At 38.8% G+C, this 18,910-nt stretch overlaps 1 protein-coding gene across 3 annotated transcripts in view; it reads left to right on the plus strand.

Moving 5' to 3' along the window:
- The window catches only part of FAM240B (family with sequence similarity 240 member B), a 70,859-nt gene that overhangs the window by 43,537 nt on the left and 8,412 nt on the right, over positions 1–18,910 (plus strand). For all 3 annotated transcript variants that reach the window (XM_073805680.1, XM_033859259.2, XM_073805681.1), the window contains exon 3: positions 9,329–9,474. In XM_073805680.1, coding sequence (XP_073661781.1) covers positions 9,332–9,474 — 143 coding nt within the window. In that variant the 5' untranslated portion in view covers positions 9,329–9,331. The remainder of the gene's footprint in view (positions 1–9,328; positions 9,475–18,910) is intronic.

The following is an 18,910-nucleotide window of genomic DNA, read 5'->3' on the forward strand; positions in this document are numbered from 1 at the left end:
ATTACAAAATGCTCCTCGGTACCAAGGATTTTAAACGGTAATGTGTGTCCAGGATTTATTCAGTGCTCTGCATAAGAAGTTGGTGGGGGGTGGGAGGGGGCAATAAATGTGAGAGAAAAAGGTAAATAACAATTTGTCTCTTGAAAGAAGAAAAGAGTAATTTTTATCTTTTTAACTTTTTATTTGGAAAAAAATGTCAAGATTGTGAAATGTTACAAGAATAGTTCTGATCTAGTTACCAAGGCTCCCAGTCTAACCCCACAGAGATACAAAAACTCTCAGGATTGAAACTGTAGGTTGGACCTGGGTGAGTCCAACAAATGCCCTTGCAGAGAATAATTATATTCTCTGATGACAGAAACTAAGCAGTCTTTAGTTTTTCTAGGGTAGGTGAACTTGCCCCTAAATGAGTGGGGAAATTGGTTCAAACTGTGGGAAGTGATGACAGGACCTTTGGAATCAGACAGCATAGGTTCAGAGCTCAGCACCAGCATTAACTTGTTCTGTGATGTGAACAAAAATTTAAAACTTCTAAGCCTGACTTTTTGTCTGGTAATAGGAAATAATAAGACCTACTTCCCAGAGCTATTTATATCATCAAATAAGATAATTTTCAAGATCTCGTTAGCAACTGCAAAGCATGATTCATCACCCACTGTTACTTCTGTGTGATGTCAACACCTGATGAGTGAACAGACCAGGGACCCTGAAATCCACAGGTCTGGGCTAGATTCGTGGATTTCCCCGTTATTAGCTCAGTGACTGTGGGTAAGTCTCTAAGCCCCTCAGACTCACTTTTTCATTCACAAATACAGAAATAATAAAACCTACCACAATATTCTGAGGATTAAATGAGATAACAGTTAGTACTGTACTCGATGCAAGTCGATAATTTGAATATAGAATGATGAGGACGATGATGAGTGTTTTCCCATAGGTCACATATTATATTAAGTGTTTTAGATGCTAATCTCATTTACTTCTCACAACAATCTTTTTTTTAAATTTATTTATTTATTTATTTATTTATTTATTTATTTATTTATTTTTGGCTGTGTTGGGTGTTCGTTGCTGCATGCGGGCTTTCTCTAGTTGCGGTGAGCGGGGGCTACTCTTCGTTGTGGTGCGTGGGCTTCTCATTGCAGTGGCTTCTCTCATTGTGGAGCACGGGCTCTAGGCACAGGCTTCAGTAGTTGCGGCACCCAGGCTCAGTAGTTGTGGCTCACAGGCTCTAGAGCACAGGCTCTGTAGTTGTGGCACACGAGCTTAGTTGCTCCGCGGCATGTGGGATCTTCCCGGACCAGGGATCGAACCCGTGTCCCCTGCATTGGCAGGCGGATTCTCAACCACTGCGCCACCAGGGAAGCCCAGCAATCTCTTTTTTTTGTAGAGAAACTTAAACTTTAGAAAGGTTATTTAAGTTTCCCAAGGTCACATGGACTCAAGGCCACTTCCTTACTTAATTGTTAGCTATTTGCCTAGTCATTATTGGCATCCCTCCTTCATGACTTTGTGTCATTTCAATTAATTCAGATAAATCCCAGAGGAAACAACAGGGCTGAGTTATTATGGGCACGTTCAATATAAGCATTTTTTTCTTATTAGTCTTCTTTTACTTAAAATGCTCAGCTATCTCAGAACTCACTCGTACTGCCACAGGCAGTCTTTTATTTCACCTGCACCTTTTCTTAAGACCCAAATATCATACAGTGGGCAAAAATCTGAGGTGGCTTTGAAGTATATTAATTGCAGGGAAAACTATGGAGAGGGACTCAAGACAAATTTAAATAGCCTTTAAGAGGAGAGGGGAGGTTAAAGAGAAAATGTTTTCTGAAAAAGTGCTAAACTGAGAAGTGCTTTCACATAATCCTCCAACTTCCAACTGCAAAGGAGGAGACGGTAAGAAAACTCACTTTACTCTCATCCAGGGGGGCCCAAAGGTGGGATGGGAGGAGAAACCCATCAAAATATCTCAGAGCCACTGTCAGTTGCAGTCATCTTAGCAACTGGTACTAGGAACATCACTCCTAAAGTTATTTTCACTATGGGTGAAAAAGACAACCTGAGAGGAGATGAAGTGGTAGCTGTGTCCCCTGACACTTGTAGAGGCAGAATTTCCAGGTGATGGGATCAGCATTTGTGTGGGATGGGGGAAGGGTGCCTCTAGTTTGTGTATGTGTATTTTGGTTCCTATCATGATGCACATAAAACTGATAATGGTGGGCACCTTTCATAAAGGTACTGGAGAGAAGAAGGGAAGTTTGTCTTAATTCAATAATCATAAAATAATCTTGGAAAAAAATTAATCTAGCTCTGCCTTGAGAAAGAACTAATGATTTGCATATCACTCAGAACAAATTTAACCAGGGCGTATGCTTCTCGCATTACCCAGCTCTTCCCATGAGTTGCCATCTTTCTGATGGGCTGACTGGGAAGTGTGACTGTGATGAGCACAGGCTTTGGAGTTGGGTAGGGTTTGAATCCCAGCTCCATCACCATAGATTAGGTGACTTTGGGCAATGGCTTGCCTCTTTGCATGTCTTCAGTCAAATATGGATAAGAATAGTGTTGTAAGAAATGAATGCAAGATATAAAGCATTTTGAAAAATGAAGGTGTTCAGTAAGTACTCAATAAGGAGCATAAAAATAAGCCAGAGATCACAGACTAGCAGCCCACCAGCCAGTAGCGGAAGGCATGGCAGCAGGTTTTCTCTGGTCCCTTCATGGGGGCATGAACTCACTTCATACCTGAACTTGCTTATTTCTTATTTCTGTGACTATAAAAGCACCACTGATCTGTCCCACAGGAGATCACAGTGGTTTTCCCTTCTTCCTGACTCTACTCAGAGAACAACTTGGGAAAGTAATACCTTTTCATTCTCATTGGAGCCCCTACAGGGGCAGCACCACATACATAGTTGAAGGACCAGGTGAAGATGCAGAGAAAGTAACTCTCAGTGCTTAGGTTTCTCATCAGTACCCTTTAGGAAAACTGGACACCTTTTATTTTCTGTTCCCTGTCTCATTTTGATATTTTCCTGAAAAAATGTGTTTCTAAAGTTACTGTCAATTCTGTTTCTTGAGGGTACAAAGGAGAGGATACCAGCTCCTACCATGCTGCTCACAGCACAGTATATAATGCAACAGATGTAAAACAAGTAAAAAAAGAAGTTGGTGTGGCATAGCTCATGCAAAACAAAATGCATTTCCTCTTATAGAAGTTCTTACAAGTTGTCATGATCCCAAATGCTGAAGTTCAATTTCCCAGCAGTTTCCAGCAAAACAAGCACTTAGTTTATGAAGTAGCATGGGAGGATTGAGTCCAAACTTTAGCAGAGTGGCAACTGTCAACTTTAGTAAGACAATCACTTCTTAAACATATTGGGCATCACTTAGTGAATATAATTATAAGCTCTGACACCAAAGGTCCCCAAATATAGCATCCTAAGTGATATAAGGGCGAAACATCACGAAGAGCTTTTGTTAAAGTGTTCTCTGTTCACAGTCCAACCCTGGGCCTTGGACAAGAAGGGAAGCCTCTTATCCCTGAGGTGTAAGGGTTTCTAGTTCTGACAGCTCAGCAATAGAGATAAATAAACCTTAAATATGGTCTGAGTCAAGAAGGAGCAAAGCATTTAATATCATTTATAAAATAGAGACGATGAGAGCTTATTTAGGTGATGGTTCAAGTTCAGTTAACATTTTTGATCTCTTACCAGGGATGGGACAATAGACTGTGAGCTCCCTGAGGGCAAGCATGTATTGTATTGGTAGATGAACATTTGGAGAATGAATGGCAGTGTATTAGGTGCTTTCCTCTGTATTGCCACATTTAAACTCTAGTTCATGGATAATGAAACTGGGGCTCAGAGCACCTGAAGGGGTTATTGCCTAAAGTCACAGTAGTGACAACAGTCCTCCGTCCTCCTTCTTAACTCCCTGGCCATCCTGGCTGTCAGAGCACAGCCTCCAGGTCTGCTGAGTGAGACCAAAACCGAAGTTGTGTTTGGTAGGTAGCTGTGTCCACATGTCCTCTAGTGAGTGAGGTGAGGCTTGGTAGAAAGTTTCAATCCCAGTTGCTGCTGGGATGACAGCAAGAACCAGTGTGGACAGTGAAGATGCTATTTGCACATTCAGGTTTGGAGGCAGGAATGTGTAGGAGGAAGGGAGGCAGAGAGAAAGTGAAATAGTTCAGAATGCCCTTCAGGGAGAGCCTTGGGGAGGAGGTTTTGAGAAAAGCTAAGGAAGAAAGACATAAAGCTAAAGCTACAGATAGAGAATACATCCCTTAAGAGGAGCAACTAGGGAGCCATCAGACTTCATGTAACGGAAAACCCTCTTTTCTTCAGCAAGCACAGTGTTCGCCTCCTTGAATAGGATGTCTTGAAGCAAAGCATGTGCTCTGCAGATGACCACAGTGCCCACTGCTCCCTGTTGCTCAGGTCTAGTAGCTTCACTTCCTTATGAGTAAAGGGAGCCTGGCCTGGCCCCTGAGGACGTCTGAGTTCAACCCTTCCTCAAGTCCTCCCAAAGGTCACAGCCTCAGAAGTGCTTCCTGACCCAAAGGGAACAGGAAGGAGAGCCAGCATGCATCAGATTCTTCAGAGACTGCTGCCTGATTTCCCAAAGGCTTACGCTGATTTAATTTATTCCTTGGATGTATAGATACCACCCTGCTTTCAGCTGTTTCTCTTAACCTAGCTCATAATTACACAACTACAATGTTTTTTAGAATAAATCCTCCTTCCATATCCAAACTACACCTTTTATCCAAATGGAATGTGTGTGAAATGACATGATGAAATGATGATGTGAGCAGTCTGTGTTGCTGAATAGACCTCTTTTTTTAAAAATGAAAATCTCTTTAGAAAAAAATATTAATTCAAAATTTCAAGAAAAAAAATTAATGAGTTCCTATTAGACCAAATTATCCTTTTTTGAATACCAGATACCTAACATAAACTTTAAATTTTTCGGGACATTTTGTAATAAAAGAATGTGTGAATGAATCTTGCATTACCTTTTGTCTACTTAAATTGAAAGTCTGCATTAACACCTTCCTCCCAGTTCAAAACAAGTGCTACTTTCTTATCTAGCATTTATAGAGGCAGAGGTCACATCAGGAAAGTGAGAGTCTTAGACACTCCTGCAGCTTGAAATTCACAGGAAACCTAACTGCACACATCCTAGACTCTAGTTCTATGAAATAAAATTTTAAATATGATACATACTTTTTAAAGTCTGACATATGCTTTTGTTAACAACTCTTTTTTAAATTGGAGTATAATTGCATTACAATATTGTGTTAGTTTCTGCTGTACAATGAAGTGAATCAGCTATATGTATACCTATATACCCTTCTTCTTGGATCTCCCTCCCACTCCACCCCCCATCCCACCCCTCTAGGTCATCAGAGAGCACCGAGCTGAGCTTCCTGTGCTTTATAGCATGTTTCCGCTAGCTATCTATTTCACACGTGGTAGTGTATATATGTCAATCCTAATCTCCCAATTCGTCCCACCCTCCCCTTCCCACCCTGTGTCCACATGTCCGTTCTCTATGTCTGCATCTCTATTCCTGCCCTGCAAATAGGTTCATCTGTACCATTTTTCTAGATTCTACATATATGCCTTAATATACGATATTTGTTTTTCTCTTTCTGGCTAACTTCACTCTGTGTGACAGACTCGAGGTCCATCCACGTCTCTACAAATGATCCAATTATTTCCTTTATATGGCTGAGTTATATTCCATTGTATATATGTATCACATCTTCTTTATCCATTCATCTGTTGTTGGACATTTAGGTTGTTTCCATGTCCTGGCTATTGTAAAGACTGCTGCAGTGAATATTGGGGTAAGTGCGTCTTTTTGAATTACGGTTTTCTCAGGGTATATGCACTGTAGTGGGATTGGTGGGCCATATGGTAGTTCTATTTTTAATTTTTTAAGGAACCTCCATACTGTTCTCCACAGTGGCTGTATCAATTTAAATTCCCACCAACAGTGCAAAAGGGTTCCCTTTTCTCCACACCCTCTCCAGCATTAATTTTTTGTAGATTTTTTGATGATGGCCATTCTGACTGGTGTGAGGTGATACCTCATTGTAGTTTTGATTTGCATTTCTCTAATAATTAGTGACGTTGAACATCTTTTCATGTGCCTCTTGGCCATCTGTATGTTTTCTTTGGTGAAAGGTCTATTTAGGTTTTCCAGCCATTTTTCATTTGCATTGTCTGTTTTTTTGATATTGAGCTCCATGAGCTGTTTGTATATTTCGGAAATTGACTCTTTGTCTGTTGCTTCTTTTGCAAATATTTTCTCCCATTCTGAAGGTTGCCTTTTCGTCTTGTTTATGGTTTCCTTTGCTGTACAAAAACTTTTAAGTTTCATTAGGTCCCATTTGTTTATTTTTGTTTTTATTTTCATTACTCTAGGAGGTGGGTTAAAAAAGATCTTGCTGTGGTTTATGTCAAAGAGTGTTTTTCCTATGTTTTCCTCTAAGAGTTTTATAGTGTCCAGTCTTATATTTAGGTCTTTAATCCATTTTGAGTTTACTTTCATGTATGGTGTTAGGTAGTGTTCTAATTTCATTCTTTACATGTAGTTGTCCAGTTTTCCCAGCACCACTTATGAAGAGGCTGTCTTTTCTCCATTGTATATTCTTGCCTCCTTTGTCTTAGATTAGGTGACCATATGTGCGTGGGTTATCTCTGGACTTTCTATCCTGCATCATCGATCTATATTTCTGTTTTTGTGCCAGTACCATACTGTCTTGATTACTGTGGCTTTGTAGTATAGTTTGACTTGAGGGAGGCTGATTCCTCCAACACCGTTTTTCTTTCTCAGGATTGCTTTGGCTATTTGGAGTCTTTTGTGTTTCAATACAAATTGTAAAATTTTTTGTTCTAATTCTGTGAAGAATGCCATTGGTAATTTTATAGGGATTGCATTGAATCCACTCTTGCCACTCTTATTCAACATAGTTTTGGAAGTCCTAGCCATGGAAATCAAAGAAGAAAAAGAAATAAAAGGAATCCAAATTGGAAAAGAAGTAAAACTGTCACTGTTGGCAGATGACATGATACTATACGTAGAAAATCCTAAAGAAGCTACCAGAAAACTACGAGATCTAATCAATGAATTTGGTGAGGGTGCAGGATACAAAATTAATGCACAGAAATCTCTTGCATTCCTATACACTAACAACAAAAAAATCATAAAGAGAAATTAAGGAAACAATCCCATTTACCATTGCAACAGAAATAATAAAATACCTAGGAATAAACCTACCTAAGGAGGCAAAAGACTTGTACTCAGAAAACTATAAAACACTGATGAAAGAAATCAAAGATGAAATACATGGATGGAGAAATATACCATGTTCTTTGATTGGAAGAATCAATATTGTGAAAATGACTATAGATTCAATGTTAGCAATTCTTTCAATGTCAAGTGACTAGGAATTTATTAGAAATCTGTGTGCTGAATCCATTAGCCAAGGACAGAAAATAAATGGGAAATAATGTGCATACAGGAGAGAACATGTGCTCCTATCAGGCTGCAGGACGGGCCCTGCTCCACTCTTCAGAGCTCAGGCTCAGAGAGAACCTGGAGAGCCCCAGGGTACAGTGCCCTCCCACACGCTTCTGGCAGTTTTGCCCAAGTCAGTTGTGGCTACAGAAATGACCAGATGAATAGAAGATGGGTCTAGGAGGAAAAATAGGAGTGGATTTTTTAAAAATCTTTACAGAATACTCAAAGTTGCCTTCAGTTCCAGAAAACAAAGTTTCTTCCTACTTTAGGACATTTATATATCTCTACAAGTGGGAAGGTCTTGCCACCTCTGGCACAGGTGTCAGTCTGTTATTATAAATGTAATATAAATAAAATATTCTATGTTATTCTGTATTATAAATAATTCTATATTATAAATTGCATATTCTATAGCATAAAATATTATAATTCTATAATATAGAATTACCATTCTATATTATAAATATGAAATAATAAATGGGTTATTTATTCCCTGAAAGCTTTTCTAAACTTCTCTCTCACCCCCAATCCTCTGGGCTGCCCCCCGAGACAATCCAGTTTGAATGGGATCACTGGGATTCTGTAGCAAGGGAGTGAAGGTCCAGGTCCTTTCCAATCTCCAGCCAGGGACAAAGCTCTTCTCTGAGCAGGCACTCACCAGCAGGCAGAAAAGGATTTGTTTTGCAGTCTTTTTCATCTACCTGCCCACCAGAGCCACTAAGGTCTGGAAAACGGGCAATGTTTAAGTAAAAAGTAAATGTTTTTTAGTAGTAAACATGTATACTTCCAAATACAGTCACCATTTCTTGTGATGAGGATTGATAGAATAGAGGGCATCCACTTTGAAGATGGACAGACCTAGATCCAAATTTCTGCTCTTTCATGCTCAGTTATGAAGCTATAAGCAAACTCTGTCTCTCAGTTTCCTCATCTGAACCATGAATTCAGAATCACCCATCTCACAGAGTTGTAGTGAGGATCAAATGGGACAGTGTGTAAGAAAAGCCTATTGTACATTATATGCTCAATAAATGGTAGATGTTATTATGTGAGGAAGGATGGAAAGAACATAACATTTTCTGTGTGCCTGTTATTTGCCTTGCGTTGTGTTTAGAGCTTTGCATACACCATCTCTTTCTATACACACACACACACACACACACACACACACACACAAAGCTGTGAAGTAATTGTTAAAGGATAATTTCTTAAGTTCAAACCATGACTCTCATACAAATATAAAATGAACTTGTATCAAATATTTTACTTAACTTACTATAATTAATAAGAAAACTAGTAAGATACTACAACTGATTCAAGGAGAATTAAAAAACACATATATAGACAATCAAGAATATTAAAATGAATTTATAAGTAGATGAAAATTGGTTGATATTCACAGCGATATCAATCACATTCCACTGGACAAAATATATTTGAATCTCTATGTTCAAAAATCATTTGCATTACTATACTTTTTCTATAATTTACAGAGTTGTAAAATAGCTCAAAGGCATGAAAGGGGCAGGCCCTTGTAGAATCAGATAATCTGGAAGGGTTATCAGACATCCTTTGTATTTTTGCTCATTTCAAAATTTTTCACAGTATATTCTGACATTAACCATTATTATCCCTATTTGCAGTTGACAAACAAAATCATAGTGACTGTGATTTGTCTACAGGCACAAGAAGTGTAATTGGCAGTGTATGGATTCAAACTCATTTTTCATCACTCCAAAATTAGAGTGGCTTTATTTGAAGTACTTGGGTTTGTTTTTTCTTTTATTTTCAGAGGATGAACAATCAATACATACGTCGAGAAGTCTTCTGCTGTGAAACTTGTCATGAGCTCAAAAGCTTCTGGGAGAAAGAAATTAGCAAACAGACTGGTTACCGGGAACTGGAGGAAGATCGTCAGGGAAGAAGTGCCCTGAGAAAGTATGTGGATTGTTTCTTCACTATTTTTTGAGGTAGATTTCCCCAGAAACATACCAGATGTGAAGATGGGGAAACTGAATTGTTTTCATTACCTACTGTTCTAGTAATGCAAATATTGGAGGTGGTATGGTCAAGTCGGTGTAGCCACAGGCAAAAGGAGAATGAGGCTTAGAAGGAAGACATTTATTATACACACAGCTTTCAGAGAGAGTATCACTGCATGCCACTCAGGGCCACAGGATAAGCACCAGGTTTTGGCCACGTGGCAGAAGATGAAAGCAGAGGGAAAGTCTAAGCCAGAGCCTTTATCAGGGTTTCCAAGGAAAGGCAGAGTAAACAGTTTAGGATTGGCTAGTTTGAATAATTCCTGAGGGTTGTGGGATTTAGGGATGGTCTCTAGTTGTCTGGTGCCTGGCCTGGTCTTGGGATGATATAGGGCAGGGGAAATATGGCTTTATCTATGAGGGTTAGATAAGGAGGTGCTTAGGGCCACAGACTCAGGATTGGTTGACATGCAGAAGGCTAGCCCTGTCAAGGGCAGCCAGGAAGCTTTTTAAGATGTCAAAATATCATAAAATATAGAAAATTAAAGACTTGATTAATTCATCTACTCATTTAGTCTTGCTACCATCTATATCAGAGTTTCTCAACCTCAGCACAACTGACATTTAGGGTCTTATAATTCTTTGTTACTAAGGCAGCTGTCCTATGCTTTGTAAGATGTTTAGCAGCATCCCTCAAAACATTAGATGCTGCTAGTACGCCCCTGCCACATTGTGACAACCAAAAATATCTTCTGACATTGCCAAGTGTCCTCTGGAGGGCAAAGTTGCCCCTTATTGAGAACCAATGACTTATAGATATGAACAAGCTTTTTCTTGGTGTAAACAAAAATGAGTTTCTGTTATTTATATCTTAATGAACTGAAAAAATCTCTTCCTCACCCTGCCTCTGTTGCAATCCTCAGCACACGAGGATACACTGAATTTCAGAGTTAGGTCAACAGATGTGTATAAGTGTGAAAGATCCCACATCTGAGATGATACATATTAAGTTTCTTGGGGGAAGAATAATGTGATCTTCCTCTTACTGGCAGTTGAACTTGTTCTAGTCAAAGAAGTCTGCTGAGAGGGGAACATTTATTTACGTGAGAAGATGTGTCACAAGTGTCAACATTGCTCTGACTAAAAGGGCCAGCACCTGCCCTCACACATGTAGTGCCCTGGAGCAGACAGATCAGCTCAACTTTTCAGGGACTGTCTGGGTTCTCTGTCCCTAAAATGGGAACAGCCCAGCCAGGCTGTCTATTTGCTGAGATGCCCACTTATAAGTGGAATCACATCTGTGTGTTCTGCTGGACAGCAAGGCATGTGCTTCCATGTTTCTGAGTATGCTGAGCTACAAACATGTGTAATTCACATGTGTTGCACCAACATTAACTTCTAAAAACTTTTCTTCAGCTCCTGAGGGGAAATAGCCTCTCTCTATATCCAGAGAAGAGCTCTACCATTATTCCAGTTACATTCCTGGTTGTCCAGCAAGAAAAACCAGGTTTTTCTAAATGCTAAAAGAGTTACATGTTAGAGCACCCAGTCCTGAAGAGTCCAGGGGAGCAAGAAGAGTCAGTTGTATGGTCCCTGCCATCTTCCTCCCCAGTCCTGGCGCACAAGCCCACTGGGAGCCAGATCCCCACATGAGCCCTGTACTGCATCTTCCTTTCCAGAAGCCCTGGGGTGTGGGATTAAGAGCAAAATTTGCAATATGATCTGACTTTTTTAATGTATAGATGCAGTTTATCCATATGTATAGGGAAAGATTAGAAGAAAATACTCTAAAATATTAAGAGGGTTATTTTTGACTGGTGGAATGGCAAATTTTGTGTGCATGTGTTCTTCTATTTTTTTCCAAAGTTTCTAAAATGACACTACCATATTATAATTAGGAAAAAAGTTATTCAAAAAAGCAACCATTTGCAAATGGCCCATAGAACAAATGAATTAATTATCCAGGTTCTAATGTGCCCCCTAAAAAGACTCCCTTCAGAGTTTGGAGCAGTTTTCTCTTCCTGCTATAGCCAAGAGAATAAATCTTCAAAATGTGCTCATCATGAAACGTTTTAGCATTGTCTCTCCCAAATAAACGTTTGAAGATGGAGACAGAGCTGCTGCCTTGCTCAGAGAAGAGGAAAATCAGCAGAGGCTGGGGGGAGGAGAGGCAGCTTCTGTGGTCTCCTCCTCTGTTCTTGAGTCTCACTTACCAGAGCTGTTGCCCCCTATCAACTATGAATATAAAACTCAAAAAGCCTTCTTAATTTGGTAAACAATGAATGACAACATAGTGGTTTTGTTATTATTTTTGTTAAAAAACGAAAACAAAACAAAACATACAGCCACATATATCCCAGATGAACCAAGTTGCACAGAAAGAATATAAATATTTTTAAACCAAAACCAGAATGTCAGAATATTTGCTTAAATATTGCTTATGTAAGCAAACAGTTTGAAATATTGTCCTAGAATAATTATCTTCCAGGATACACTTGACCAGACCAATGAATGGCATAAAACCTTGGGTCCCTATTTCACCTAAGGCTATGGCTTTCCAAAATGCTTATATGTAAGTGCATAACCTGAGACACACACATAACACTGACACCTTTTGTTATTTTACCCTCCATTTATAAAAGTGGCAATTTCAAGCCACTGTGCAATCAAGAAATGTTCTAAATGAACAGTAGAAGACAAAAACCTCAAAAAAAAAACCTCAAAATTTTCCACCAACGCCTTTGCTGATAGAACAGAGCCAATAATGCCTTATGTTCCTCAGCTGGGCTAACCGGCAAGTCCTTGTGCCCAAGCTGAGTAGAGTGGAAACAGGTGTTTCACCATGGACATGCTCATTAGCACATGCCTACGGGTTCACTGACTGAGAGGAATGCAACCAGAGCTGCAGAGAATCCATTTACCCTAGGAACACATGTGTGTGGAAGAAGCCCTGGAGGTGAGATCACAAGCCAAAGTGGGTGGCCTCAGAACTAGAAACCCTCTTACTCTCTCTGAGTCTGGCTAGAAAGAAGCAGCACAGCAGGCATCAGTCCCCTGGAGAAGTTGAAGTCTGTTTGCAAATAACTGATTGAGGCAATTTGAGAGAAGTCAAGTGTACTGTAGGTACAATGAACAAATCTCCTGGTGTGTTGGGACAGTCCAGGTGTATGTATATCAATTTGTTATAATTATGAATTGTGCTCCCTTTTATTTCCAAAGTATCTCAATTTAGATGATAAATTATATGAACACCTAAGCCTAAATAACCAGCCTGTAACTATAACTGAGTAAATGTACAATGCTTATATGAAAATAATAATTTTTTAATGCAAGAAGTATGATCTTCAAAATACCTCTTCAGAATTTAGCAGAGCTCAGAGTGTCTAAGTGAGGAGAGGGGGTTTATCAGGCCTCACCCCAAGACCACTCACCTCCCTCTGCTTTGATTCCTACTTATCAGTTATGTCAATCAGGATGCTTTCAGAAGCAGGTAACAAAATATCCAACTCATAATCTCCAAGCCAGATGAAATCATCATTTCAAACTTTTTATAAGATTTAGTCTATGAAAAATAACCAGTGAGAAAAATTTTAGTTAGTTTTTTCATTCAAACTGAGGGGGTGAGGTATATGGCTGGTAAACTGAGTTGTTCAGAGCAGTATGCTGAGCTGCCCCGTGACCAGATCCAGCTGGTGAGCTGAAGGTCAAAGGGAACCAGGATCAGGCCCATCTCTCCCCACTATGGAAAAACCACTGTAAAGGCATGTTCATTATTACACAGGAATAGGGGCAGCAAAAGCATCATCTGACCTTTCATATTAAAACAAAAGCACAGAGATTATGATTATAGTGTGAAATCTAAATTGGGAGATCAAAGACTCAGTAAATTATAAATTCCTTGATGACAAGGATTATTATTTTACTGCTCTTCTTTACATATTGAGGTAGCCACAGAGGTGCTCTAAACTTGCAATGGGGAGAAAGTTGACTAAGAGCCCTAGGTGCTGCCTTTCTGGATCTGCCATTTTATTTGAGCTGAGGCCACATTTACCCCTGACTGCTCTAGCCAATGACTGAGCATGGCAGGGGTAGCTAGTCCTGGTAAATTCCTGTGTGACAGAACTCCTCTACTGGGAAACTTTTACCCAGGGACTCCTCATCAGCTCAGCTAAGCTTTCTCAGAACTATGCTGTGGTTTGGGCCTTTTCCTACCCAATCATTCCTTACTTCTCACTCTCCTTTCACAGGTGTTAGACCAGCATGCTAATCTGAAGGCTATCCCTTACCATTTCTGTTTCTTCCCCCAACCCCTGCTTTATTTTTCATGGTTGATTCCTTTGAATCTGCTTCTTGGAGGACCCAAACTGGCACATATCTTTAGGGCCTAGCAAGCACATGATAGAAAAAAAAAAAAACTAATTATGTGCCCAGTTGATCTTCTGTGGTTCTTAGTAAGGACATTGTGATTCTGGTTTGTGATTCTGGCTTATGGTTCTTAAAAAAAGTCCTCCTTTCTAGTCAAATCCCATACTTATCAAGCAGAATCTGTGTTCCTAGATACTAATTACAACTCCTCCACTAATCAGATGAATCTAGAACAATAAATAGTAAATATCATTTGGTCTCCATTTGAAAAGTGAGGTCAGTATTTCTAGACTTAAGGAAAAAAATGTTCTCTTCAAGTTTAATGTCAGTTTTATTGCTCCTCTGCTGTATCTGACTCTGCATACCAATTTTTAAGCATTATCTTTCTCATATTGACCTTCCTTACTATAGAAGAAAAGATCCATATATACACTTATATTCACCAGCTTACTGAGAGCACAAAGATAAAGGGAAGCAACACAGCGATGAAAGATATTGACCAGAAAGGGGCAGGAAACAGTCTAAATACTCATAAAATAGGATTTAATGGGAACTAGGTAGGTAGTGGCATCTATCATCCATCTGGCAATAAATGGTGATATAGCTAATACAAAAAGTGAATAAATGTGTCATAAACCCCAGATTCCTAAATTCTGTTCCTAGAATAAATTCATCATTCCAAATGTGTTAATTTGGTTCCTCCAAGAAGCAGAGGGCAAGATGAAATTAGATGGGTGTGAGATTTATTGGGGAAAGCACCTGTGAGAGAAAAATGGGAAGCAAGTTATGGTGTGCTGGTAAACATTTAGTGACTGTCTCTCTGTGGAAAAAATGTATACACATATGTATGTACATAATTTTATTATGAATTTTACTTTTATAAAGATGTGTGACATATACTTTACAAATAAGAATAAAACATGCAGTGCTCTTTATTACACATTTCATATATCCAACTGATTCTCACAGCATCCTTCTATTGGTTTTTGCCAACCTTTTGTCTCTATAGCCAACGTATGGTTGCAATTCAGCCATGATAGGACAAAATCAGACAACGAATAAATGTTTAATTACTATACAATTCAGCAAAGTCAGATTGTTAAGGATTATAGTTTTCTAGTGCCGGAAGAGCTTTTCCACATTCTTTTTCTGCCATTCACAACATGATAGTTATAGAAGACAGGGCACACTTCTAAGTTTAATCTGCATTATTAAGATTTTCTCCATCACTTTCTTAAATCTAGATGAGGGGGCGGCAAATATTTCCTATAAAGGACAAAGTAGTAAATATTTTGGGCTTTGTGCTCTATGTTGCAACTACTCAATCCTGCCATTGTATGAAAGCAGTCACAGACAATAGTCACAAATGGGCAGGGCTGTGTTCTGATAAAACTTTATTTACAAAAACAGGCAATTGGCCAGCAGGATCTCTGAGTAACACATTTTCATACCCACCACACCAAGGAAAAGTTAAAGCCCCTTTAATTAATGATGAATTCACATTATATTATGCCCCTACAGTTAAATGAAACATACAGGCAGCAACCTTTATTACTGAGCTTTAAAAGACCCCAGGTGACAAAAGTCATGTACATTTGGAGGCAGATTTATTTACAGAGCCTTTCAGAGATGCTTAACAACGGGAGCTTGTGAGCTTGGATATTTCCCAGGTTGGAGAGGTGGGATAACAAGATGATTAACAAATAACAAGATGATTACTTAATAACCATAATGAAGGAATATAATTATTAAAACTACTAATAGGTGGATCTCAATACAAGGTCATATAATCTCAATAAATCATCACTTCTTAAGAAAAATGTGCATGGACCTATGTCCACTAATGGGAGAGCAGCAGTTACATGTTTTATCTTCCCTTTCAAACCGGCAAACTATATTTCTATGTCATTAATTCTATTTAAAGTTGAGGTAGAATGAGGATGATATCCCCCCATGTCCCTATTCTCTCAGTATTTCAACTTTTAATCCTTGGTTGCTAATGTGCTTAAGCAACATCACCACCAAACAACAGGCCAACATTCCAAATTCTTTCCATTCTTTCTTGGGCCCATAATTGAGCAGAGTTTTACGTAAGAAGTTTCTTGGAGTCAGTTTGATAATAGGTGCCTACAGCTTTCAAAATATTTATACCCTCTAGTTATTCACCTCTGGGGATCTTTTCAAGGAAAGTAGACTGGTATATGGAAAGAGTATTAATTATTATCCTACTCATTTTAGGGTTATTTACAAGAGTAAACAATTAAGGTTGAATCCAATTTTTCTTTATTCATTATTGTGTATTCTAATTTATCCATAATAATCATGCATTGCTTTAGCATTGTTATGAATTGTGTCCCCCCAGATTCATATGGGAAGTCCTAACCACCAGCACCTTAGAATGTGACTGTATTTGGAGATAGGGCCTTTAAAACAAGTGACAGTTAAAGTGAGAGCTTTTAGGGTGGGACCCGATCCAAGTAACTGTTGTCCTTATAAGAAGAAGAGGTTATGATACACAAAGAGACACCAGGGATGCACAAACACAGAGGAAAGGCCACATGAGGATGGAGCAAGAAGGACATCTGCATGTAAAGGAGAGAGGCCTTGGGAGAAATCAAACCTGTTAACACCTTGATCTTGAACTATCACCCTCCAAAACTGAGACAATAATTGTCTGTTGCTTAAGCCAATCAGCCTGGTATTTTGTTATGGCAGCCCTATTAAATGAATAAAATGATTTATCCAACTTAAGAAACTAACCAAGCATATTTTTTAACATCTTTATTGGAGTATAATTGCTTTACCATGGTGTGTTAGTTTCTGCTTTATAACAAAGTGAATCAGCTATACATAAACATATATCCCCGTATCTCCTCCTTCTTGTGTCTCCCTCCCACCCTCCCTATCCCACCTCTCTAGGTCATGGCAAAGCACCAAGCTGATCTCCCTGTGCTACGCGGCTGCTTCCCAGTAGCTGTCTATTTTACATATGGGAGTATATTTAAGTCCATGCCACTCTCTCTTCGTCCCAGCTTACCCTTCCACTTCCCCGTGTCCTAAGGCCATTCTCTAGGTCTGTGTCTTTATACCTGTCCTACCCCTAGAATCTTCAGAACCATTTTTCTTCAGATTCCATATATACATGTTAGCATATGGTATTTATTATTCTCTTTCTGACTTACTTCTCTCTGTATGAGAGACTCCAAGTCCATCTACCTCACTACAAATAACTCAGTTTTGTTTCTTTTTGTGGCTGAGTAATATTCCATTGTATATATGTGCCACATCTTCTTTATTCATTCATTTGTCAATGGACACTTAGGTTGCTTCTATGTCCTGGCTATTGTAAATAGAGCTGCAATGAACATTGGGTACATGACTCTTCTTGAATTATGGTTTTCTCAGGGTATATGCCCAGTAGTGGGATTGCTGGGTCATATGGTAGTTTTAGTTTTTTAAGGAACCTCCATACTGTTCTCCATAGTGGCTGTATCAATTTACATTCCCACTAACAGTGCAAGAGGGTTCCCTTTTCTCCACACCCTCTCCAGCATTTATTGCTTGCAGATTTTTTGATGATGGCCATTCTGACTGGTGTGAGATGATATCTCATTACAGTTTTGATTTGAATTTCTCTATGATTAGTGATGTTGAGCATCCTTTCATGTGTTTGTTGGCAGTCTGTATATCTTCTTTGGAGAAATGTCTATTTAGGTCTTCTGCCCGTTTTTGGATTGGGTTGTTTGTATTTTTGTTATTGAGCTGCATGAGCTGCTTGTAAATTTTGGAGATTAATCCTTTGTCAGTTGCTTCATTTGCAAATATTTTCTCCCATTCTGAGGGTTGTCTTTTCATCTTGTTTATGGTTTCCTTTACTGTGCAAAAGCTCTTAAGTTTCATTAGGTCCCATTTGTTTATTTTTGTTTTTATTTCCATTTCTCTAGGAGGTGGGTCAAAAAGGATCTTGCTGTGATTTATGTCATAGAGTGTTTTTCCTGTGTTTTCCTCTAAGAGTTTTATAGTGTCTGGCCTTACATTTAGGTCTTTAATCCACTTTGAGTTTATTTTTGGGTATGCTGTTAGGGAGTGTGCTAATTTCATTCTTTTACATGTAGCTGTCTAGTTTTCCCAGCCCCACTTATTGAAGAGGCTGTCTTTTCTCCATTGTATATTCTTGCCTCCTGTATCAAAAATGAGGTGACCATATGTGCGTGGGTTTATCTCTGGGCTTTCTATCCTATTCCATTGATCTATATTTCTGTTTTTGTGCCGGTACCATACTATCTTGATTACTGTAACTTGGTAGTATAGTCTGAAGTCTGGGAGCCTGATTGCTCCAGCTCCGTTTTTCTTTCTCAAGATTGCTTTGGCTATTTGGGGTCTTTTGTGTTTCCATACAAATTGTGAAATTTTTTGTTCTAGTTCTGTGAAAAATACCATTAGTAGTTTGATAGGGATTGCATTGAATCTGTAAATTGCTTTGCGTAGTATAGTCGTTTTGACAATATTGATTCCGCCAATCTAAGAACATAGTATATCTTACCAACTGTTTGTGTCATCTTTAATTTCTTTCATCAGTGTCTTATAGTTTTCTGCATTCAGGTCTTTTGTCTCCTTAGGTAGGTTTATTCCTAGTTAATTTATTCTTTTTGTTGCAATGGTAAATGGGAGTGTTTACTTAATTTCTCTTTCTTATTTTTCATGATTAGTTTATAGGAATGCAAGAGATTTCTGTACATTAATTTTGTATACTGCTACTTTACCATATTCATTGATTAGCTCTAGTAGTTTTCTGTTTGCAACTTTCGGATTCTCTATATGTAGTATCATGTCATCTGCAAACAGTGACAGCTTTACTTCTTCTTTTCCGATTTGAATTCCTTTTTCTTCTCTGATAGCTGTGGCTAAAACGTCCAAACTATGTTGGATAACAGTGGTGAGAGAGGATAACCTTTTCTCTTTCTTATTGTAGAGGAAATGGTTTCAGCTTTTCACCATTGAGAACAACGTAGTCTGCAGGTTTGTCA

Source organism: Tursiops truncatus, chromosome 6, assembly GCF_011762595.2.
Source record: "Tursiops truncatus isolate mTurTru1 chromosome 6, mTurTru1.mat.Y, whole genome shotgun sequence".
Lineage (NCBI taxonomy): Eukaryota > Metazoa > Chordata > Mammalia > Artiodactyla > Delphinidae > Tursiops > Tursiops truncatus.